The sequence below is a fragment of the Microtus pennsylvanicus genome, chromosome 3 (assembly GCF_037038515.1).
Source record: "Microtus pennsylvanicus isolate mMicPen1 chromosome 3, mMicPen1.hap1, whole genome shotgun sequence".
NCBI classification, from domain to species: Eukaryota; Metazoa; Chordata; class Mammalia; order Rodentia; family Cricetidae; genus Microtus; species Microtus pennsylvanicus.
Window position 1 is genome coordinate 43,773,568 of NC_134581.1, and position 26,164 is coordinate 43,799,731.

Consider the following 26,164-nt stretch of genomic DNA (forward strand, 5'->3'; position numbering starts at 1 on the left):
TTACTAATATAGGAGCTTCATTCCTGCTGGACAACTTTCATAGTTCTGACAGGTGCTATGCATATCAATGGAAGTGAAAAGTAATCATCAGTCTTAGCCAACTGTGGACCTTGTGAGATACAATGATGACTGGCCAGATAAATTATACTCATAGTGCAATAGTGGCACAAATGTCATAGGAGTAACCAACCACTTTCTAGTTGGATTTAAGACTTGCTCCACAACATGAGACCCATATCTGATACTATTACTGGGTCAAGAACTTTAGGCTAGAGAAATCATAGACCATAGAAGAGAACTTATTACTATTATTGGGCTAGGTAGACATAGTATTAAGTCAATTCCTAATGATTTATCAGTATAAATTAATGGGTCTCTCAACCCTCATCAGAGAAATTTCTATTTTCAATAGATGGCCAAGGTGTAGAGAATAAGAGAATTCAGAATGTATAATCTTAAAAGGGACATATGCTCTTTCCTTCCCCCCTCCCTGCCTCCTGCCTCCCTTCTGTCCTCCATCCCTCCCTCTCTCCCTCCCTCCTTTCCTTCTTTCCTTCCTTCCTTCCTTCCTTCCTTCCTTCCTTCCTTCCTTCCTTCCTTCTTTATAAGACTCAGACATCATTATAAAAGAGGGTATGGAAGAATGTAGGAGCCAGAAGGTGAATACAAAGAAGCATTATCTTCTGGAAATAGCAGTATATATGTACATATGACCTCATAGCAGCAGTGACAGCTTGAGCAAAACCTGCAGAATCTAAGCAGACCAATTCCCTGCATAGAAAAGGGAGCGGTGCACATAGTCCCACTGCTAGCTGATGAGCTGTTGATAATTATCAGCTGCTTTGAGAGAAAGGATCAATATTTTTTTCTGACGGTGTAGCTCCTAGTAAGTCGACTATGACCATGCTCTAGTGGAAGGTCACACATCCAAGTATATTTGGGCAGAGTAAATGGACATTGATAGAAAAAAATGACACAAAGTTGGTTGAGTATAGAAAAGGGATATTCGTTGGAGGACATAGAGTGAACACGCTAAAAAATCATTATATAAAAAATTTAAAGAAACAATAAATTATATAGAAACAGATTCACCTGTGTGAAATTGTCATCTTCCTAGGCAATTTTCAACTGAATACTGATATTTCCATGTGCAACTCAGGAAAAAATTTTTATAACAAAAATGTAAGAGGCATCTTCAAGCTGTCAAACACTGTTTATTTGGATTCTGATGTTGTGTTGAAGGTGTTGAACTGACTCACCATAAAGACTGTCAAGCAGGCAAGAGCAGGGAAAGACTGGGCTGGGAAAAGCAGAAACAGAAAGTGAACCACTGCCACAAAGCTAAGAATTTTTAAATACTATATTCTCTAGTACAAGATGATGGATGATGTACTGATATTTTGTTTAAATTTTAACATATAAAGTTTGCCTGAAGTTCAGAGTGCAGAGCTAAGCCACTAGAGGCCAGGGAGCAGTGACACACACCTTTAACCCCAAGACTTGGGAGACAGAGGCAGAGGGATCTCTGTTAGTCTAAAACTATCCTGGGCTACACAAGATCGAATTTGTCTAAAAGAGAAACAGATCTCACACACAAGTGATCCCAGCACTTAGGATCCCAGGCCTTTAATCCCAGCACCAGGGAGGTGGATACAGGAGCCATATGGCTGGGTAGAGAGAGAAGACAGAAGGAGACAGGAGCTCAGTGCAGTCTAAGGTTTGGTGGAGACAGTTGCAGTCTGAGGATACAGTCTGAGGACAGGATTATCTCTTGGTCTTAACACCGATAGAAATAAAAGGTCTCTCTAGTGACTGGCTGCTCTCCTTCTCTCATCTCTCAGCTTTTACCCCCTGAGAGCTGATTCTGGGTTTTTATTATTAAGAACAATTAGAATTTGTGCTACAGGATGAGAAAAAATTATTTGTAAAGAGAAATGACAATGATATTTGCTTAGGGCAGGAAAAATAGCCTTTAACCAGAATGTGATTTTAAAGGGGGTTTAAAATTTGAATCCACAATATCTCCATGTTAAGAAATCAGTGAGCTCAAAATATAAAATTCATTTGTCTCACTGCTTCTGAAAATGGAGAGGTTAGCCTACACTGGTGCAGATGTCTTATAGATTATAAATAGACTCAGGATGAAATATTAAAAAGATGCTTCTTGCTGTAGATATAGCTCAATTGATATAGTAATTGCCTAGCTTGCACAAAGCCCTGGCTTCAATCTCTAGTGGCAGATAAAGTGGGCAACATAGTGGCCCATGTCTCTAATCCTAGCACTTGGGGAGTAAAAGCAGAAAGATCAAAAGTTCAAAATCATCTTTGGCTACATAGCAAATCTGAAGTCATTCTAAAATACAGAGTCCTCACGCATCACACACACACACACACACACACACACACACACACACACAAAAACTAAAGAGGATGGTGTGAAGATACTAGAATAGTAGGTAAGAATTACAGTTGAGTCAATACTCAGGAGAAGAAAATTATGTTTGGTTGGCTTCTAGGTTTTTATTTATTTTCTTTCAAGTCTGACCACTATTTACTCACTATGAAATAGTTTAAACTTAGCAAAAGCTAAAACCTTGTTGATAACAAAAATCAGAGAAAAGCACATGAAGTCACACAGAGACTGGAATTCAAGGGGAGAGGGCGATACTGGAAGCCTTCACAAAGGAGAGCCCCGAGTGCTGTTCCATAAACTCTGGGTATCACTTATACCAAACATAGTACACAATAGCTAAGTAGAGGCTTTGGCTGCTACTCAGTATCAGGGAGACAGAGTTTAAAGCCACCAACTAAATGAATGGCTAATAGATGACTCAGGAAGCAAAAGTGGCTGCTACCAAGATCATCACCTTGTGTGAGAGTTAGCTCTCATCGGAACACCCACGGTAGGAGAGAATTAATCCTCTGACTGCCACATATGCATCACAGCATACACTAAACAAACAAATACAATGTTAAAATGTTTAAAACTAAATGAAAATAGTATTTATGGAATCAAAGCAGAATTGTGAGTCCCTTTTACATATAACATTGCTGCTAGCTCATAATTTTTAGGCATTCAAAGACCCAGAATAATGCCATCCATATTCAAAAGGAAAACATAAATTCATAGCAAAAACTCCAAGGCTTTGCAGATGTTGCAATTAACTTACATGGATTCAAGCTGTTGTTAAGATGAATAAGAAAGAAGCCACATTCAATCAGTTAAAATTTAAAAATTGAGTAAAAGCAAAATGGAAAATATAGAACAGATGTAAAAGAAAAATAAAACAGCCTCCAGCCTTTATCATTACTACACCTTATATTAGAGACACTGATTTCAGGGGAGAAACTGGATGATGTAAAATGTATAGTCATGTTCAAGAATAGTTTACCAAATAATTTTATTAGTTTTTTTTCCTTAGAAATGATGAGACTTATATACAGGGCTTCTTTGTGAGGACATCACCACTGCATTGTATTCAATGAGAAACTTCATATGAGAACTGTTTCGTTTATCACTAGGCACTAGATGAACCAGCCAAGACTGAAAGCAACTCCAAGGCCAGTGTGTCAGACCTTCCAGTGGAGGTAATGACTTCAGCTTGCCCTGCTTTGGTGTGCAATGCCCAAACTCAATGCTAACCCCGTTCCTGGTTTCAATTTTTCCAGTTCTATTTCCCTGCACAGCTCAGGCAGCAAACAGAAGAGCTCTGTGCTACCATTGATAAGGTCTTGAAGGACTCCTTGTCTATGGTAATGCTGTAGAGTAGAATGTGCTATTCAAACCTTTGCTTTGCTTTTCTTCATTTCCTCCTGTCTTGCCATGATGCCTCATAGGCTTGTTCTTTCCTTTCCTTTTCTTCTTTTCTTTTCCAGCATTATTCTGACTCTCCTTCACGACTCTCACAGAAAATGTTGGGTTCCGAAACAATCAAAGTATGTATGTATTTATTACAGTTTGCTGTGCCATTCAATTTCCTGCATAGATGATTTCAAACTGCCATTCAAGGCTCAGTTGTGAGTTGAGAAACCAACACACTTGTTAGTAACCAGGCTACACACAGCAAAGTATAGCACTGACTTTTACTTCTGTTTGTTTACATGAGTGAACAATATATCAGTCTGCACAGAATTGCCATGTAAAGTTATCTTTAGCTGAGGATCAATTTCAGCTTGTGTGAATACCAATATTCCAGGATGCTGAAAGTTGGCATTTTGTGGATTTACATGTCAAGTTTGTAAGCTTATGCTGATCTTGGACTATAGCTTCAGTATTAATGTAATTTACATACACTTAAAAGTGTAGAATTGGGATGTGAAGTTGAACAAAGTAACATTCTATTAGCTTTCATATGGGTGATAGTTTTTCAGTTTTTTCCTTATTAGCGATTGAATTGATTTCAATGTTCTGTGGCTTGAAGAAGCAGAACTTTGGAGGCACTGGTCGGTCAGAGTACTTCTGTGTATTTGTTTCCTTCTCATAATGTAGTGATCTTCATTTGCTATAAGTATATAGTTCCTTATTTTTATTAGCTTCCAATGCGTAATGTAGCTCTTTTCATCCCAATTTCAAAATTCATTTTGTTTGTCTTTTATGGGTACCAATATTTCTCTTTTTTTTGTTTTTTTTTCGAGACAGAGTTTCTCTGTGGTTTTGGAGCCTGTCCTGGAACTAGCTCTGTAGACCAGGCTGGTCTCGAACTCACAGAGATCCGCCAGCCTCTGCCTCCCAAGTGCTGGGATTAAAGGCGTGCACCACCACCGCCCGGCTCCAATATTTCTCTTATCACTCTCAGTTTTGTTTCTTTCTTTCAACGAGTACAAATGCTTTCTGCATGAACTGTGCACCACGGGACGTTGTGTATCTGAAGCAAGTTTTGAGTGTATAGATATTCATGACTTAAAAGAGTGGTCCTAACTTTTACTTGAAACATTATAGACAAATATCATGAATAACTAATGGAATTACTTATTGTCTTTGCTGTTATGATATTAGAATTTCATAAGTAACCTGGACACCACTCCTTGTTGGATATTTTGGAAATAATTTTTGCTATTAGGTGTGTGTGTGTGTGTGTGTGTAGCATTGGAAGTTTCCTTTTCTTCAAGTATTTATTATGTGCCAAAAGAAAAGTCAAGTGGAAATTCTAAGGAGCTCACTACAGTTGTAGAAGAGATGGAATTTTACTGAGATCTGCATGTGGAATGGGGTTAGAAAGATCAGTGATATTGTCTCCAGGCAAAGGCATGGTAATGTATGAATTTCCTGAGGCAACATGACTTGTTTCTGCGAAGATATTGAAAAAGACAATGTATTTGAAGTTTAGTGATGCACAGTATAAAATTAGAGAATGTTTGTCATAGTATGATATTTGGATCTCAAGAAAAATAGAAGGACGTAAAATGATCATTCTGGCTGTGGGGAAGAGTCTTCTGAGGAGGTCATGAGTACAGTTGCTGATGGCAAACTGGAAAGGTGGGTTCAAAGGAGCCATAAATAAGCAAATGTGTTTGGGGCTTGATAACAATTCAGATATGAGCAATAAAGGAAAGGAGCCATAAAGGAGCCCTGCATCACTACCCAGGGCAGATGAGAGTGAAATAGATAAAGTATAGTGGCAGGCAGAGTGGTAATTTAGATAGTGTTTGATTTTGAATTGTTTGGAGTCATTGAGTCTGCAGCTAGTGGAAGAGATGGCCACACATACTGTGAGCCTGTACAGAATTTCAAGAAACAACACATTTCAAACTGGTAGAGAAAGAGCCAGTCAAACATAGTGAAAAGGTTCTGTTAAGAGGAGAATCAGAATTCTACAGGACTGGGACTGAACCAGTGACCTGGGCCAGAGTAGGCCTCGGACAGTGAACTCCATGAGAACAGGAGCAGATTCATTCCAGGGTCATTGGCAGAAATGGGACCAGGCCAGCAACCTAGGTCAGAGAAGGCCTGAGGCAGTAAGCAAAACAGGAGCAAGACTGAACCAGCTACTTAGGTTAGAGTGGGCCTGAGAAAGTGAGCTCCATGGAATCAGAGCAGATCCAGTACAGAGACATTGGCAGACCAGGATTGAACCAGGAACCTGGGCCAGAGCAGACCTAAGACAGTGAACTCCACAGGGGAGTAACCATTGAGTGAGTGAGCCAGAGACAGAGTCAGCTGTGGGTCTGGATGTGAATCTGGGACCTTCAAGGGAATAGACCTAAGTCAGTACCCCTGTGGGTCTGAGCATGAGTCTAGGACCTTCAAGGAACTAGGCCTGATCCAGGACCTCTTTGGGTCTGGGTGTGAATCTGGGACCTCTGAGGGATTAGGCTGAAACCAGAGATCTCTGCCATCTGAGGTATGAGTCTGGGACCTCAGATGAGTAGACCTGAGCCAGGACCTCTGTGGGTCCAGGCATTTGGGATGTCAAAGAGAATAGGGAGGAACCAGAAACCTCTGTGGTTCCAAGCATGAGTCTGGGACCTCTGAGGGAGTAAGCCTGATCCAGGTCCTCTGTGGGTCTGGGCACAGTCAAGCCTACTAACTCTGAGGGAGTAGTTTGGAACCAGAGTCCTTTACAGGACCAACCCCAAGCCAATGACCTCTGCAGGAATGAATCCAGACCAGGGACCTTTACAAAAACAAGTATGAGCCAACAAGCTAGTCTAGAGAGGTGTGAGACAGAAAACTCTAAGGGAGTGGAGCAAAGCCCAGGGCACTGAGCGACCTCCAGGAACACAGAGTGACCAAAGGAGATACTAGAACCATGGCACTGAGTGTGCCATGAGGAACAACCATCTGAGCCTTGGATTCACTGGCACCTAGAAGATTAATCAAAATAATCACAGACAGCCCCAACCACACCTATTAGAGGAAAAGATGAGTAGAAAAGGTAAGAACACATGCAACACAACAAAGAACATCAGTAAAACCTAAAGACCTTACAACAGCAAGAGCTGAACCACTAAATATAGATGAAGCAGAAGAAAAGACCTAAAAATAACTTCAGAAGAATATTTGAAACTTTTAATGAGGAAATGAGAAATTTCCTCAAAGAAATGGAAGAAAAGACAGACAAAAAATTGGAAGACATCAGTAAATCTCTTATAGAAAAACCAACAAAAAGAAATCAAACATATAAAGGAAACTATTCAACACATGAAAATTAAAAGAGAGACAATAAAGAAAACCCAAGCTGAAGGAATTATAAAAAATGATCAAGAACAACAAACGCAAGCATATACAGCAGATACAAGAGCTGGAAGAGAAAATCTCAAGCACTGAAGATACAGTAGAGGAATTAGTCTCATCAGTCAAAGAAAACATTAAATCTAACAAACACTTAACCTAAAATCTCCAGGAAATATGGGACACCATGAAAAGGCCAAACCTAAGAATAATAGGTATAGAAGAAGGACAAATTCAATTCAAAAGCACAGAAAATATATTTAACAAAATCATAGAAGAAAACTTTCCCAACCTGATGAAAGATATGCCTATGAAGATACATGAAGTTTGGAGAACACCAAACAGACTGGATCAAAAAAAAAGTCCCCTCACCACATAATAATCAAACCACTAAACATACAGAATAAAGAAAGAATATTAAGAGCTGCATAGGCAAAAAGCCAAGTAACATATAAATGCAGACCTATCAAAATTATACTTGACTTTTCATTGGAAACAATGAAAAACCAGAAAGTTGTGGTAAGGATTATGCAGACATTAAGAGACCATGGATGCCAACCTAAATTACTATACCCAGGAAAACTTTCAGTCACCATAGAAGGACAAAAGAAGATATTCCATGACAAAACCAGATTTAAGCAATACCTAGCCACAAACCCAGTCCTACACAAAATACTAGAAGGAAAACTCCAACCCAAGGAAGTTGGCTACATCAATAAAAACACAGACAATTGATGGCCTCATAGCAGCAAATCCCAAAGAAGGGAAAGACATGCAAATTAACATCACTAATAATGGAAACTAAATTAATAGGAGACATCAATTACTTGTCATTAATAAAAAGGCACAGGCTAACAGATTGGATACAAAAACAGAATCCATCCTTCTTCTGCATACAAGAAACACACCTCAACCTCAAAGACAGACATCATCTCAGAGTAAAGCATTGGGAAAAATATTCCAATCAAATGGACCTAAGAAGCAAGCAGGTATAGCTATTATAATATCTAATGAAATAGACTTCAAACTAAAATTAATCAAGAGACAAAGAAGGACATTTCATATTATTCACAGGAAAAATCCATCAAGAGGAAATCTCAATACTGAACATCTATGCCCCAAATACAAGGGCACCCTCATATGTAAAAGAAACACTTCTAAAGCTTAAATCATGCATTAAACCCCACACACTAATAGTGGAAGGCTTCAACACTCCCCTCTCACCACTGGACAGGTCAGTCAGACAAAAAATAGAGAACTAAGGGAACTAACATATGTTATGACTTAAATGGACTTAACAAACATCTATAGACTATTCCATCCACATAAAAAGAATATACTTTTTCTCACCACCTCATAGAACCATCTCAAAAATTGACCACATACTCAGTAACAAAACAAACCTCAACAAATACAAAAAAATTTGGAATTACCCCGTGTATCTTAGCAGATCACCATGGTTTAAAACTAGAAGTCAACAGCAATACTAGTTCCAGAAAGCCCATAAACACATGGAAATTAAACAACGTTCACCTAAATCATCAATGGGTCAAGGAAAAAATAAAGAGAAATTAAAGACTTCCTAAAATTCAATGAAAATGACCACACAACATACCCAAATTTATGGGACACAATGAAAGCAGTGTTAAGAGGAATGTTCATAACACTAAATGCCTACATAAAGAAGCTGGAAAAATCCCACATTAGTGAATTAACAGAACATTTGAAAACTTTAGAACAAAAAGAAGCAAACTCACTCAAGAGAACTAGACGGTACGAAATAATCAAATTGAGAGCGGAAATCAACAAAATAGGAAGAAAGAAAACAATACAAAGAATCAATGAGACAAAGAGTTGGTTCTTTGAGAAAATCAACAAAATAGACAAACCTTTATCCAAACTAACCAAAAAGCAGAGAGAGAATATCCAAATTAACAAAATCAGAAATAAAAAGGGGGACATAACAACCGACATGGAGGAAATACAGAGAATCATCAGGTCGTATTTCAAAAACCTGTACTCCACAAAACTGGAAAACTTAAAGGATATGGAAAACTTTCTGGATAAATATCACTTACCAAAATTAAATCAAGATCAGATAAGCAAATTAAACAGACCTATAACTGATGAAGAAATAGAAACAGTCATCAAAAGTCTCCCAACTAAAAAAAGCCCCAAACCAGATGGTTTCAGCTTATAATTCTACAAGATTTTCAAACAAGAACTAATATCAATACTCCTCAGATTATCCACACAATAGAAACAGAAGGACCATTGCCAAGCTCTTTTTATGAGGCTACAATTACCGTGATACCCAAACCACAGAAAGACATCACTAAGAAAGAGAATTGAAGACCAATCTCACTCATGAATATTGATGCAATAATACTAAATAAAATACTGGCAAATCTAATCCAAGAACACATCAGAACCATCATCCACCATTATCAAGATGGCTTCATCGCAGAGATGCAGGTATGGTTCAACATATGAAAATCTGTCAATGTAATCCACATATAAACAAACTGAAATACAAAAGCCACATGATCATCTCATTAGATGCCAAAAAAGCTTTAGATGAAATACAACATCCCTTCAAGATAAAGAGATGGAGAGAGCAGAGATACAATGACCATACCTAAACATAATAAAGGCAATATACAGCAAGCCAACATTAAACATCAAACTAAATGGAAAGAAACTCCCAGCGATCCCAATGAAATTAGGAACAAGACCAAATTGTCCACTCTCTCCATAATTATTCAATATAGTTCTTGAGGTTTTAGCTAGAGCAATAAGACAACAAAAGGAGATCAAGAAGATACAAATTGGAAAAGAAGAAGTCAAACTCTCACTATTTGCTGATGATATGATAGTTTACATAAGCGACCCTAAAAATTATACCAAGGAACTTCTACAACTCATAAACGCTTTCAGTAATGTAGCAGGATGCAAGATTAACTCAAAAACAATCAGTAGCTCTCCTGTACTCAGATGATAAAATGGCTGAGAAAGAATTCAGAGAAACATTACCCTTCACAATAGCCACAAATAGCATAAAATATCTCAGAGTAGTTCTAGCCAAACAAGTGAAAGACTTGTATGACAAGAACTTTAAATCTTTGAAGAAAGAAATCGAAGAAGACACCAGAAAGTGGAAAGATCTACCATGTTCCTGGGTAGGTAGAATCAACATAGTAAAAATGACAATCCTACCAAAGGCAATCTACAGATTCAATGCAATGCCCATCAAAATCCCAGCAAAATTCTTCAGAGACCTCAAAAGAATGGTACTCAACTTCTTCTGGAAAATCAAAAACCCAGGATAGCCAAAACAATCCTGTACAATAAAAGTACTTTGGAGGCATCACAATCCCTGACTTCAAACATTACTACAGAGCTACAGTACTGAAAACAGCCTGGTATTGGCATAAAAACAGGAGGATTAGTGGAACTGAATTGAAGATTTGGATATTAATCCACACATTTTGGAACACCTGATTTTTGACAAAGAAACAAAAAATCTCAAATGGAAAAAAGAAATCATATTTAACAAATAGTGCTGGCATAACTGGATATCAACATGTAGAAGAATGAAATTAGATCCATGTCTATCACCATGCACAAAAACCAAATGTGTCAAAGATGTCAACATAAAGCTAGCCCCACTGAACCTCATAGAAGAGAAAGGAGGAAGTACACTTGAATGCATTGGCACAGACAGGAGACTACTTCCTAAATGTAACCCCAGCAGCACAGACAGTGAGAGAAACAATTAATAAATGGGACCTCTTGAAACTGAAAAGCTTCTGTAAAGCAAAGGACATGGTCAACAAGACAAAACTGCAGCCTAAAGAATGGGAAAATATCTTCACTAACCTCACATCAGACAGAGGTCTGATCTCCAAAATATACAAAGAACTCAAGAAATTGGTCATCAAAAGAACAAATAATCCAATAAAAAATGCGGTACAGACCTAAACAGAGAACTTTCAACAGACGAATCTAAAATGACTGAAAGACACTTAAGGAAATGTTCAAGATCCTTAGTCATCAGAGAAATGCAAATCAAAACAACTCTGAGATTCCATCTTATACCTGTAAGAATGGCCAAGATCAAAAACACTGATGACAACTTATGCTGGAGAGGATGTTGGGTAAAGGGAACACTTCTGCATTGCTGGTGGGAATGTAAGCTGGTACAGACCCTTTGGATGTCAATATGGTGATTTCTCAGAAAATTAGGCAACAACCTTTCTCAAGACTCAGTAATACCACTTTTGGGTATATAGCCAAAGGATGCTTAATCGTGCAACAAGGACATATGTTTAACTATGTTCATAGCAGCATTGTTTGTCATAGCCAGAACCTGAAAACAACCTAAATGCCCCTCAACTGAAGAATGGATAAGGAAAATGTGGTACATTTACACAATGGAGAAATGTGTACATTTACACACCAGAAAAAGATAACGTCTTGAATTTTGCAGGCAAATGGATGCAGCTAAAACACATCATTTTGAGTGAGGTAACCCAGACACAGAAAGACAATTATCATATGTACTCACTCATTAGTGGTTTTTAAATATAAAGCAAAGAAAACTGTAGTAATAAGAGCAGCGGGGCTGCATTTCCAGCACCCCGGCTGCCTGCACGGCTAGCTTTACCGGAAATAATTACAAGGAAACTGTATTCTTTTAAACACTGCTTGGCCCTTTAGCTCTAGCCCTTACTGGCTAATTCTGATATACGGATCAACCCATCTCTAATAATCTGTGAGCACTGGTTTTACTGGGAAGATTTTAGCCTACGTCCATCCTGGGTCAGAGGTTCATGGCGTGCGTCCGCCTGGGAGCGGGGAGCATGGCATCTCTGCTGAGGCGTCTGCTCCTGAGAGGAGAGCTGTCGAGTCTGAGCTCACTTCCTCTTCCTCCCAGTATTCTGTTCTGTTTTCTCCACCCACCTGTGTTCTAACCTAGGAGGGCCAGCCAAGCAGTTTCTTTATTTTTTTAACCAATGACCTCTCTCCATCAGAAAACAAGCCCACAAATCACAATCCTAGAGAACCTAGACAACAATGAGGACCCTAAGAGCGACATACATAGATCTAATCTACATGAATCATGGAAAAAGAGCAGATCTCCTGAGGAAATTGGGAGCATGGAGACCATGATAGGGAGGGGAGAGGGAGGGGAGCAGAGAAAATGAAGAGCTCAATAAAAATCTATAAAAAACGAGGAGAATCAGAAAAGTGTGCTGTTATGAAAGCTGTCAGAGTGTTTAATAGACTAAGATTATTTAATAGACCAAAAGGCAGGAAAAAAGTGTTTAATAGACAAGGATTGTTTAAAAATCAAAAGGCAGGAAAAATAAGTCTAGAAGATATTTTATAAGATTTGATTTATATATTTTGAGACTATATTGCTGATGAATTATTGGTAAATTATTCTCAAAATAAAATTTTATGACTTTGTTAGAATGTAATTATTTTTGAACATAGAGATTTTCTTATAAAATAAAGTAACCTTGTATTTATAAGTTTTTAAAATGTGTATCCATATATATATATTTATTTTTTTATCTTTCATTTTTTTTATACCTTTACCTAATTTTCTTCAGGCTCTCGCATTTTCATATATTGCATTCTATTCCACGCATGAGTCTGTTTATTTGGGAATTTAAGCCACATACAATTATTGTAACATTTGTTGTATCAGTACTGACTTCTGTTACTAGTAATTAATATTTTCAACTTAAAGCTTTTTGTCTTTATGGTATTTTGACTAATTTCTATTTTTGTTTTGGTAACTAGAAATTTATTCATTTAAAATTGAAAATTTTAGTTTGAAAATTTGTATTACATTTTCTTACTTTTGTGGTTGGATGCACACATTGAGGAGAGTGATTGTTGTGTTTATGTAAAGCTCATAAATGCCTTTTTCAACATTATATAACACAGTATTTTTTACTTTTTACTTGTTTTTAATCAAGCCAAATATGCAGATTCATACTATTTTTTCATAGATTTTAGAATTGTGTCTAAAATTTTATGTATATACCTTTTAATTTCTTTATTGAGATTTTTCATTTTCATACATTTAAATTCTCATCTTTATTGTTTTTTTATAATTGTGTTAAAAATTGTCTCAACCTAATCTATTTGTCCATATTTTGTGAACTTCATCTATGATTAAAAACATCTTCATTTTGTTCTTTGAGCATAGTTCCTGGGTTGATAAAATGGCTCACTGAGTAAAGACATTGTCCCCCAAGGCCCATAGCTTGAGTTCTACCTGCTGGGCTCATATGACAGAAGGAGAGAACTGGCTCCTGCAAGTTGTCCTTTGACTTCCATGTGCATGATATGCACCCCCCATGCAATCAATATTGTAATTATAATTATAGTTGCACTAAAAATAGGATGATGGGTCTTTTCTTTGATCTCTGTCTACCTAGATTTTCTTTCTCATACTTATAAAGTATTTTGGCATCATGAGATCCGTAACTGCTAGAGAGTGACCATTTTTAACTTGGCTCTGTCAACACTTTGAATATTGACTCTGTATATGACATCACTAGTTTTCCTATAGATGTCTAGAATTGTCTTTCATCTTATGTATCTCTACTGTTGCTATTTCTGGCTTTTTATCTAGAGTTTTTAAACTTCTCCCCTTAATTCTGTACATAATTTTTCTTTAGGTGTGTCTGATACTTAGAATAGCAATAATAGCTCCCAGTACTAGGATTTGTCAATGTTGTCAAGGTTTCCTCTTTATTTTCGGAGTAAGTGGAATGCAGATGCTCCCCATCCAAATGCTCTGCACAGTGGGGACTGCTCCCCTGCACCTTTGATTTTCCAGCTCTTTTCTAGTTATTGTTCTGGTTGCCATCACTGAGAAAGCGCTCAGCAGAGGAAAAAAGCTGTTAGGCTGTGTGACCATGTAATAAGCTGCTTCCTCTTCTGCAACCAGCGCAAAAGAACATGGTGACACAGTTTACTCCCTAACTCTGCTCCTTTGCTTGCCTGATCCCTGATGTTGCAAACAAATTGTAAGAAAACAGAGATAAAATATGTAAATTCCAATAGTCAATAACTAGAGAATAAAATAATACCTGCCATCATTTTGAAAAGAATAAAGAAAAAGAATAAAGAAATGGGATAAAGAAAAACATTTGTTTGTTTTTGAGGCTTGGAATGGCAAAAATCATGCTGTTGTGCTGTGCTTGTGTTAGATGAATGTGAGGGGCTGGTTATACAAAAGGATAGAGATGCTGCAGGGAAAAAATCCATATAGAATCAGATCTTGATTAAAAAGGAGTGTGTTATGGTCTAACTCCCTCCTCCAGAATTAATAAGTAGAAGTAATCACTGATGTGGTATTGTAATGTCGGGCTTTAAAAATGTTATTAGATCATGGGGATTAAATCTTAATTGACAGGATTATGAAAAAGACCAGAGAGAAGTTTCTTATCCCTTTCTCATGTGAGGAAACAAGAATTTTCAATCTGTGAATGAGAAAACAGGATCTCACTACACAATGAGCTGATTTAAACCTGTTCACCCTCTAGAACTAAGAAATACCTGTTGTTTACAAGCTCCCCAGTCTATTGCATTTTGTCTAAGACAGTCAGACATTATTCATTGATAAGAAAGAGGGAATGGCTTGCACTGTAATAGGACAGAAAATAGAAGACACAAGTTCAGATGTAGGATAGTAATGCTGAGGCTGAGAAAAAGAATTTCCTCAATGATGTTCTTATTTCACAACACACACCTTTCAGTGGAGTAAATTTAAGATCTTAAATGAGCACCATATTCTTCCAGTTCCTTCTCTTAATTATTATTTCTCTGCTTTCTTATCTACCTTTCTTAACTGACCAATGGGAGGGATACACAGAGATCAGTTCCTAGGTTTCTCATTCCTTTAGTACTGCCACCTAGCCTCTTCAGACTCAATTCTGTTCCTGGAAAACCTTGTTCTAACCTCAGAAAGTAGACCTAAGAGAACAAATATTGGGGGATCACCAACGCATATGGAGTGGGCACAGGTGACGTTGATGGGCCTTTATTTAACATGAAATCAAGTTCTGGTTGAGAGTTTCCACAAGAACCATTTTACATTTCAAATACAAGTGTGGAGGTAAGTGAATCAGAGTGACCAGATAGGGCTTCTATTCCTGTGTTCCAAGTAATTTGTCACATAAAGAGAGGAATGCAGGAGAAATGGAAATATTAAACATAAGACTATAAAATAGATGTAAGCTAGGAGATGTTAGAACTAGAATACAATTAGTGAGGGTAAATAATTGAGAAATCCCACTATAGCATAGCTGATAGCAGAGGTATTAGACATATTAGACATGAAGGTATGCATGAAGAGGTAACGTTTTGAGGAAGGGGCATTTGAAGCTGTAATTCCCGAGAGCTTTCATGCTATTCTTGGAAGTAAAGTTGAGTTTGGTCTTCAAAGTAAATGAATGAAATGGGATGAATGCCTTTGGGTGTAAGGGGCTCAAAGAACAGACAGAAGCAAAATTTCTAATGACTTTTGAGACAGCCAAAAAACTATAGAAGAAATGTGATGAGAAACTAACTATAGGATTCGTGGTTAACATTATCAATAAATAAGAGGAAACTGACAGAGTTTTGACAAATTGTTTCTGTTAAGAGAATAATGAAGGGCTATTAATTTAATGAAGTAAATTTCAAAGATAAATGGAATTTTGAATAGATCTTTATGATTCATGGTTAGAAAGTCTCAGTAGAGAAAAAGATGCATCTTCTCAAATTTTGACCACTTCATTATTCACTAATTATGGAGATACTTAATTATTTTTATTTTCACGCAGACTCCTTCAACTCACCCAAGAGCAGCTGGTCGAGAAACCAAATATGTAAGTATCCTTTTTACTATGCTTGCTACTTTTTCAACGGAGGCCTGTTCATATTTTAAAGGGAAGTCAGCTCTATAGTCATTATAATGGAATTTATTAATTTTTTCATAAATGGGAAGGGGTAAGATGTGATGATTGGTCCAGACATGGGAAATTAGATTGTGTCAGGTGTACAGCATCAAGTAACCTTATCAACCGAATTCTTTCTTAAATGAATTCTTGTTTAATCTGCTTAAGCTACACAAACCAGAACTGTACCACCTGCCTTTTGTACGTCCAGTTTCTAAAGCTTAGATGACATTTATTTTTATAAGTACTTCTTGAGTTTAAGAAATAGTCCACCCAGGTGCTTCAAAGGAATCACCGGATTAAATGAATTATTAGTTTGTTGCTCTTCTGTGTTTAAATTATCAAGTAATTCAGTGTCTGTTTATGAGAAAAACTAAATCAGAGAGCTGGAGAGATGAAATTCCTTAGGGGATGAGAGCATTGGCTTCTCTTGCAGCGGACCCAGGTGTGTTTTCCAGCACCCACATGGTAAGTCACAACTGGCTGTGACCCCAGGTCCAAAGGAATGGCTGCTTTTTAAAAAAAAATTTGGCCTCTGTCAGGCAACAAGCACTCATGTGGGGCACATACATGCAGCCAAACATAATATATAAATAAGTCTTACAGAAGAACACTACACCAACAAATATGTAGGTGTGTCTTCACATGCTCAGCACTCGATGCGCACAGAGCCTTACCCACGTCTCTCAATCATGTCATAACTGTGGCCCGCATCTGCTTCTGCACAAACATTCTAGTAAAAGTGAGACAGTTTCCCAGCAAGTATTGAACATTTAATCTGAAATAACCCATTAAACTACTCCTTCTCCAGGGCACACTGCTTTTTTCTAATCTGTGTTTTCATCATTATCAAGGGCAAACAGCTATTAAATGTGTGTTGTGTGCCACGCCATCACCACGCTTCACACCTTTCTGCCTTCATTTGGATCTCTCTAAGGCAAACAATAAGCCCAGGGAATTATTAAATTTTATCATACTCAGGAAATGATGGTTATGGGATGTGTCAGGAACATGATTCAGAGCATTTCCTGGAAGCGATTTCTGTCAATTTCCATTACTATTGGAAGTCCTTTGGAGGAATGTCTGAAAGATTGGAGACATTGGTAAGCTAGACCCTACTGGGAACTGCTGCTTCTTGGGTCACTTACTTCGTTTTATGATGCCTTCATTTTCACCCATAAGATAGGGGGTGATGGTAGCTTTCTCATGTGATGAATTTAAGGTTTAGATAGTCCTTATGTGAAAAACTCTTAAAGCAGTCTCAACACACTGGAGTTATTAATACATCATAGGCCCTCTCTTTCTTTGTCCTTCGTTTTTGCATTTATCCACATCTCCCTTCTCTTGCACCTACGCACCTATCTGCTGTTAGAAGGCTAGAAGCCTCATGATTTGGACGCCTTGATTCTTTAGTGGGCAAAAAGAAAAAGCACTCTTTAGAAATGTGTGTGTGTGTCTTAACTTGTATTTTTTTGCATGTGTATGTGCCTTTATTACCTGCACTTGTGCGGGTCTGGAGACCAGAGGCTGACATCATGCGTCTTCTCAATCACTTTCCATTTTATTTACCAAAGCAGGGATTCCCACTTACTTGAACTGGGAGTTTGACATTTTAGCTAATGTAAGTAGCTGGATGGATCTAGGGTCACTAGTCCCTGTCACCCGAGTCCTGAGGTTATAAGGGGCTCACCACGCCTGGTGAAGGTACGGGTAAGGCCTGGGATCTTAAGGTTTTCACAATGACTGTTTTACCCAGGATCTTAGAAGGTTCTTTATTTTTAAACCTTATCAAAGGAGGTTATTTTTCCATCCCCATAGCTTAGGAGAACAGTTGAGTCATTTGAAGTTAACTGTGAATCATTGAGCAAATTCAGGATTAGATTAGAACAAATATAACTTTGATTCTGCTAAGATTATTGACCTTAATTAAAGTTTGTTTTTTGAGCAAGAAGATCTGCTTTTGACTCTCTCTTACAACATAACATTTAAATTGTGTGTGGCATCTCAAATATTTCCGTGTCTTAGGAAGATCTATCTTTTGGAAGAGGACATCTTATGATGCCAGATATAACCAGGTGTTTTCTGTCAACTTATAGATAACTCACACTTACCAACACACAGCTATGGCTACTGTGATTACTAAGAGACAGTTGATATGTTTACTCTGAGAAGAAAATAATGATTTTCAGCCGGAAGTTCTGTTCATCTCTAGGCTGTCCTCTTATGTCAACTATCTGTCTTAAATACAATATATTCTGACTTTTAAAAAATTAACGAGGCCATAATTCATTTCTGAAATTCTAGTATAATGGATAAAACACACGATATTTTATCTAAGTACAAATTGAATACTTTTAAGCTATTAATTTCTCATTTTAATTTTTCCCATGTCCTATGAGAGGAACTATGAGAAGTCTCTAGACTAACAGTTTAGTACTTCACTCTATTTGTGAAATTAGGCATTTTCACAGAAATATACGTGCTGAGACTCCAGGTTTTATTAACCTGAGGAGAGTTCTAGATTTGGTTCAAAAGCAGGGGCCATGCAGGGCACCAGTCTGTGTACCACAGAGTGGGCAGGATAAGGGAAGGATTAAAGTCAAGAAGAGAACTGTGTTGTACTAAAGTTATCCTGAGCAAGTTAGTACCCAACACACCAAATCCCTAGTTTCATTTATAACCCAAGCAAGGATCATAAGTAGTGGAAAACCTAGTTAGTGTTTCCTAACTCTGTTGTTCACTTTCCCACTGTTCTTCAGTGATTTGACACATATTTATTGAACACCTACTATGTACAAGTCCATGAGGGGTCACTGGGTCCATGAGTGGATGCAATGGCAAGGTCCTCACCTCTGAGATGTAAACACCAATAGAGGACACAAGTGAGCTATCTACGTTCTTACAGAGATGGGAGAAATGGCCAGAAACTTGAATGACCTTGAAAGAGACAGACAGAGTGGGGACTTCCTACTGTATCAGCATGTTAGTATGCTCATGGGTTTTCAATTGTCCTGGGGTGGTTATAATAGGTTAATTAAATAATAAGGGGTTTATGAATAATTATTCTATGTGTGCCTCCTTCTTAAAAAGAGAGAGAAAATTGGTGGAGAACAAAAGGAGGAGAATGGAGAAAGGGAGAGAGGGGAGGAAAGAAGAAAGGAAGGAAAGAAGATAAAGGAATTGGGGGAAGGAAGGAGGGAGACCAGTAGACAATAATGTTCTTTCGGTCTTTATTAAATATCTAACTCTCGTTTACAGTCTGGATCAATGACACTTTCATTCATTTAGATTAATTAAACTTTTAATATTGCTTCTCCCAAGTATGCTTCAATTAAAGGCTATTTTAAAGTAATTTAGCTGAGATATTCTTAAGCACAAGAGAAACAAAATAGGGTTCACAACATATTAAAATATAGTGTTAGGTCTTTTGTATGATCAGATAGAACTGTTTATCAACAATATTTCATTAAACTTTTAAACAGATGCTAAATTCAGCAATAATAGCAAGCAGCAAATAAACTCTCTTTAAACCATTCATGAGTCCCATGAGGTGAGTTTTGTTATTATAAAATTTCTGGTACCACTCATTCTTCTTCTAGTGCTGGGAACTGAACTCAGGCACTTGCATATGGTAGGCCACTGCTCCACCACTGACCTGTATCCCAGCTTTCATGCTCAGACAGTTGCTTTCCTTTGTGTGAAATACTAAATTTTATTTTAAAACACAATTTCTTTCATTCGGTCTCCCGGATTTGGAAGAAAAACTTTCTCAGCATTTGCCTTTATTATTCTTATGAACTCTCACCTGCATAAATCTATTTCATTCGTGTAATTTAAAAATTACACCGTGCTCCTGGGCAGTGGTGGTGTACACCTTTAATCCCAGCAGTCGGGAGGTAGAAGCAGGTAGATGGCTGTAAGTTCAAGGCCAGCCCGATCTACAACAGCTAGTTCCAAGACAGGATCCAAAGCTATAGAAAATCTTGTCTGAACAAACCAAAATTAAAAACCAAGAAAAAGCCAATGAAAGCATAAATTCATAGTAAAATTTAATATTAGAAAATGGAATATTTGTGCTTCTAATGAATTTGTCTGAAACCCTTGGTTTTGGAGTAATATTCTATTTGATAGTAACTTATTTAATGAACTTTTCAAATTTCATGAATTACTTTTAAGTTTCATAAAAAAATGGTACAGCCTTATTCAATATATAATAGTTTATAGGTAAAATCTCATTTTAATGAGCTCAAGAGACAGAAAATGTCATTACAGTGGAAGAATATTGATTCCTAAATATCACAATATATTGAAAAATGTGTCAAACCTTACTAAGAATATTTTCCACTTTATACACAGATATTCAAATAAAGGTCATCTTCTCTCATTTATGCAGCTCACATATTCTTGTTGCTATGCTTGGAGGTGTTGCTATGCTTGGAGTGACTCAGGTGCTGCCTAGGACCAGGCATAGATTTTAGGGGAAAGAGATCATATAACATGAGATCCGTAACTAAATATCCCCTCGCTATCCAGATCTACTTCCAGAGATGAGGCCAGAGATTGATGAGTTACAGAAGAGCTGTGCACAATGGAGGTGGGAAATGCCACTCTACCAATGACTTTCATGTATTCCTCCAGTTCCATGAGCTTCTGCAGTTATTAGTGGGTGAAAAGGGCTGAGGGAGGAGTGGGAGTTACCATCAGGCCGTGCTCCACCAGGATGGAGAGGATAGAATAAGTCCTATGTCTTATATTCATGAGAAGACAGAATTTTATGCAATTTTAGTTTCTCCCCTATGGGTTCTGAGGGGATGGAGCTCCAGACAGCAGCAAGGGGCCTGCTGACACTTTATGATTTTGGTGTTGTGCCTTTGCAGAGTAAAATGGATTTCTCCAAAGCTGGCTAGCGTAGCTGGGGCCCTCTACAGTCATTTGTCTTTCAGGCAGTCACAGCTTCATTCTGTAGGCTTCACTGTTTCGGTTCTTATATTGTATGGATTCTAGTTGTAGGAATGGTTGCATGTACTTCCATTTTCAACATGGAGAGGCTGAGGCAGGAAGGTCATGAGGTCAAGGCCACTTTGGGCTGTAATGAGACCCTATAAAACAAAGAAACAACACGCCCCGAAATAAAACCAACCAACCCAAATATAACTAACAGAATTTCTTTGGTATTAAAAATGTAACTTTACTGAAAATGTGGTCTATCATTTTATAGAAATGTTACTTATCTTTAATTGACAAATACTTTTATATTCATAGAAAATAGTGTGATGTCTCATCTGTGCATACATTATAAAAACTTTGATCAAATTAATTAACATACGCACACACATATATATCCCTACCAAATCATATTTTTGTATGTGACAAGAATTTAAAAAATAGTCTTCAGTGGTTTTGGAGACCATGCTATTTGTAACTACAACCCTAGACAGCACAGTTGATGACTCCCACACTCAGCCTGGATGAAGTTTCGCTGTAGACTGCCTTCAGCATCATCTTTTATCTTCCCTCTGCTGGGTCCACCCCATCATCCCTAGCCTCCAGGCATGTCACTATGAAGTACAAAATATTATCAAGGAAAATGTGAAATACTAACGAGCTGTAAAGATATGATCCCCAGACAAAAAAAGTCAAATGCAGGAATCAGTCACAAAGACAATATTAACAGGTTCTCTAAAAATTTTGGAAGTGAGTTATTTCCATTCCTTACTCGAGAGATTTTTGTTATGTTACTCTCTTACTATAAATATGTTTTGAGAAAAATCTGACTTGTTTTTAATTTTGGTGTCAGTAAACATAAATATCTACCATATTTTTATGTTTAAATAAAATATGGATTGAGCAAACAGACGATATTACCTAACCTTGAAGAATCATTGGTATCAGGAGGCAGGGCTTGTACTATTAAGGCAAGATGAAAAACAGCACATACCCTACTCTGTGAGCTAAAACGCAGAGGATGTGTGTCACATTGCTCAAAAGAACCATTTCTTGGTGTCATGCTTTTTCTATAATCTCACTAATATCCATCATATTTATATTTTCAGGCAAATCTTTTATCAACGTCCTCTACAGCGTCTGAGAGTCAACTGGTATGTACTGTGTTCTAAGTTGTTTACCTGCTTTGAACATTCTTATTTCTCAAGACAACTTCAGCTAAAGAAACTGAAGAGATAATGAACTTGCTCACATGTGTAACAAAATTGACTGATGTTTTACCAAAGTCGCATGATGACTGCTTTTTTTCAACCAAAACTCCTACTAACTCTGAGCCGTGATTTTACAAAAGATTGAACCGAGTCAGAAGACAATGCGATTTGAATTTACAGAGGAGATCACTTCCTGATAAGAGGGATCAAAAAGTAGTTTGAGGAGATAAAAACAGATAATGTGGGGTGGCTTCTGGATGTGTGGAGACGAAGGAGACAGACTCCTTTGTACTCTGAAGGAACAACCAGAATCTTCAATCATACACTACCCAGTTCCTCCAGGATAGAATCAATGCTTGCTGACACAGTAGCCAGGGAAACAAATTACACTTAGCATGTAATTTGCATTTACAAATTGCAATTACATTATAAAGATAACGTGTTCCCACTTTAGATCTGGAAACATTACATGCTTTTCATTTTTAAAATAATTCCTATTTGTTTCTTGAGAGCAGTGTTTGGAAGTAACGAGTGGTTTGACCATGCTCATGTGGAAATTCATTCACCACAGCATACAAAAGATATAGTTTTAGATGCCAATTGATCAAATGCATGCCTGTGAATTTGTAGGCTACATACATGCTACTAAAAATTCTATTTTAAGGGAATACATAAAAATATACACACATTTAAGTATCAGACTAATAAAATGAGGTATAGTACAAACAAGTTATAAATACAATAAAACCCACTTAAAAATCTATCAAAATATCCCATGTGGCTGTGTTTGTGTTCTCTAAGAGAAATGAAAAATATTGCTTTGACTTAAGGAGGATGTCTTTGCAGGTAATTTAGACCAGTTTTTTTTTTTAAAGAGTCCAAAGCATGTCTTAACTAAGTTTTAATCTGAGATCTCTTCTGAGGTATAGTTATGCTTACGAAGATGTTACTATCAAGCAAATCACAAAAGTATTGACTTGACATAATCATTCAGTCAAATAAATCACTTTGATTTAACCTCATGAATTTATCTATATTTATGATTGCTCCAAACATATTAAACCGGGAAAGAAATATATACATATAGTATCTTATTCTTCAGTGACATTATTTCTGATCATAATTCTTTCATTTCCATAAAATTTTAGCATTATATTCCATGATCAACACTCTTCAGGTTTAATTCAGAAAATGAGAGTATATAAGATCAATTTTGAGAAATAAAACCACTATATTCACATATATATGAGTTAATATTTATATATGTTTAAAATACATATTTACTGATGATATTATAAGTGATTACATATATATTATGTATGTGTGTCTAGCATACAATATGTATTATAAAATAGTATACATCAGTGTTAAATTATATAAATAAATTCATCAATTTGAAGTAAAATAAGCAGTTACTGTGGCAATTATTTGACTCAACTATAGGCCAGAAATATTGTAAGCTTATTTAAGTGAAAATATCTGACAAATTATCATCCTGGCAGAAGTTTACTATCAATCTTAAGCGTACAGATTTGACTTCTGAATGATAAAGTAATTTCAAGTTTTCAAACCTTTTCCACTTGGCCTATCTGCCTGCTTGTCATCATTACAAGTGTGCATCTCCAAAGAGTCATTACTTCAGGTATTAAAATATTTGCATTCTGGGTTTGCGGTCTAGTCCAATGGTGAAGAACTCTAGCATCCACGATACTTATGTTTAATTCCTAGCACATCAAAATGCAAGCAGTGGTGTGAGTGAGTGAGTGAGTGAGTGTGTGTGTGTGTGTGTGTGTGTGTGTGTGTGAATGTTTGTGTGTTCACCTACACACAGTATGTATGCTGTTTCCATTGTTTTTTCTAGGAGCCAAATGATGTAATATTGAATTTGAGGAACTATTTTGGCAACTCTTGAGACTCACTTAATAGCTTCTACTCTATAACAACCAACACAATAGTTAACAACTCGAATGGAATCTCCCACTCTAAGTGGAAGTTGGAAGAAGTACTGTACCAGTCTGAAGGGAATTTTATGAGACTTACATAACACTACAACCTGTTTTCGATATGGTCTTGTAGAAAATGGAGACACTTTGATTGCACTCTAAACCCCTAGATTATGAAAAGATGTGAGAAGTCATTTTATAGGCAGTGAAGTGGAGGCTGCAAAAGTTTAATTAGATCATCTAAGATCATAGCATTAATGTTTGTCCTTGTTCCGTGTGGTTTTCAAAAGGAATCGTTGTTATTGATTTTTAATAGTTCAGGAGGCTTATGACACCTCTGTTGAGTAAATTGGGGAATGGACCTCTGGAGAACTGTCTGAGATTTTACATTGTCTGTTAAACACGATGACTTAATGAAGATGTGCCGACAGAGTGAGGGCAGATACCTCAGGGGCATCTGGGACTCTGGACAGTGCTTTCCATAGCATATCAAAAGGAGCAAGGAAGAAACGGAAGCATTGGCTCTCTGGTTGAAGTTTCCTAATTCTGGAGCTAAACCACCTCGATATTAACAAAGATGGGTGTGTCCTCTTTTGTCTGCTTGGGAAACAGTTTGGTTGGACAAGATGGGTAAGATCTGTTTGTTTGTTTATTATTTATTTTTATTTTATGGGGGGAGCCTGGGTTAGATGACAGCTGGCTCTTTTGCTCTTGGAATTCCATGTCATTGCAAATCATTCAGTGCTGTTCAGGATGGGCTGCTGAATCTGCAGAGAAGACCCATAAGAGGTTTAGAAAAATAAACCACATGGCCCGGTAGAAGTAAAAGCAAATGCAGCTTACTGGAGCAGAATAAAGAAGAGCCTTAAGCTGGCAGTTACTTTGTCTCTGGTTCCGAGTGCCAGCTGTTGTACCCTGCTTTACTGGGCATGACTCAGCTTTCTGAGGGCCCTTAAGTCCCTGTTGTTTAGAAAGGCTTTTGTGTAGAAGCGATTCTTCTTTAAGCTCAAAGACAGTTTCTCCTTGACCAGCTTTCCTTGACCCAGAATCCTTAGGAGCTCCAGCATTCATCATGTACACCTCCTGAGCCGTGACTCATGCTATTGTCTTCTTTTCCATCAAAATAATTCAATCTGTGCTGAGTCTATTCCACACAACAGTTCTTGAGCCACGGGATGTGCTTTATAATTATTGAAGCCCCGTCTTTAGTTTGTTACAGCTGTTATGGTAGTTGTCTCGCTTATTTACAGTTGGCGTTCTATATAAATTCAAAATTCTTTTATTTTCTTTTTCTTTACCAAAGTCTGTCATGCTTCCCATCCCATTGGACCCCCATAGGCGCCTTGTGCCATCTCAGTGGTCTCATAGGGTACCAATGAACTGCTTTTCATTATCGGAGGTTTTATCATATACTAGAAGATTTTGAGATCTGAGATATTTATTTGAGGGGAAAATGAGCATGAGTGTCAGAGTCAAGTACATAATATTGCTGAGGGGCAGCAGTCAGTTACCAGTCACCGACTGACCTAGTAAACAGAAGTAAGTAACAATCAGGTCACTTTAAAACTGTTTGACTCATCAAATCAGCTGAAGTTCGAGCAGCTTCATAGAGTTCCTGTGTGCTCCTCCTCTCTTCCTTCTTCCTGTTGTGTAGATCTCATGATTCAAAAACACGAGATAACAGAGTTAAAAACTGGGTTCCTTTTGTGGCTCTTGTTTTCCATCCTATCTCCTTCTAATTTACTACTGTAGCTACAGGCAACCCATCATCCCATTTGCTGAAGTTACTAATTTGGGAAAGATGTTGCTCTAAGAAGCCATCATTTTAAAACGTCGGCATCAAATTTGCTAGGTCATTGCTGGCAGTAAATCTCCAGAGGCAGTACCAACTTGCTGTCATACAATTATGATGATAAGTTTCCAAGGCTGAAA

At 37.3% G+C, this 26,164-nt stretch overlaps 1 protein-coding gene across 33 annotated transcripts in view; it reads left to right on the top strand.

Annotated features, from left to right (window-relative positions):
- Window positions 1–26,164, top strand: part of Mlip (muscular LMNA interacting protein) — a 237,675-nt gene that overhangs the window by 145,171 nt on the left and 66,340 nt on the right. For 14 of the 33 annotated variants that reach the window (XM_075965184.1, XM_075965191.1, XM_075965200.1 and 11 more), the window contains 5 exons: window positions 3,523–3,588; window positions 3,670–3,753; window positions 3,877–3,936; window positions 16,021–16,065; window positions 22,188–22,232. In XM_075965184.1, the coding sequence (XP_075821299.1) occupies window positions 3,523–3,588; window positions 3,670–3,753; window positions 3,877–3,936; window positions 16,021–16,065; window positions 22,188–22,232 (300 nt within the window). The remainder of the gene's footprint in view (window positions 1–3,522; window positions 3,589–3,669; window positions 3,754–3,876; window positions 3,937–16,020; window positions 16,066–22,187; window positions 22,233–26,164) is intronic. The other 19 variants (XM_075965219.1, XM_075965206.1, XM_075965205.1 and 16 more) reach the window with 3 other exon arrangements.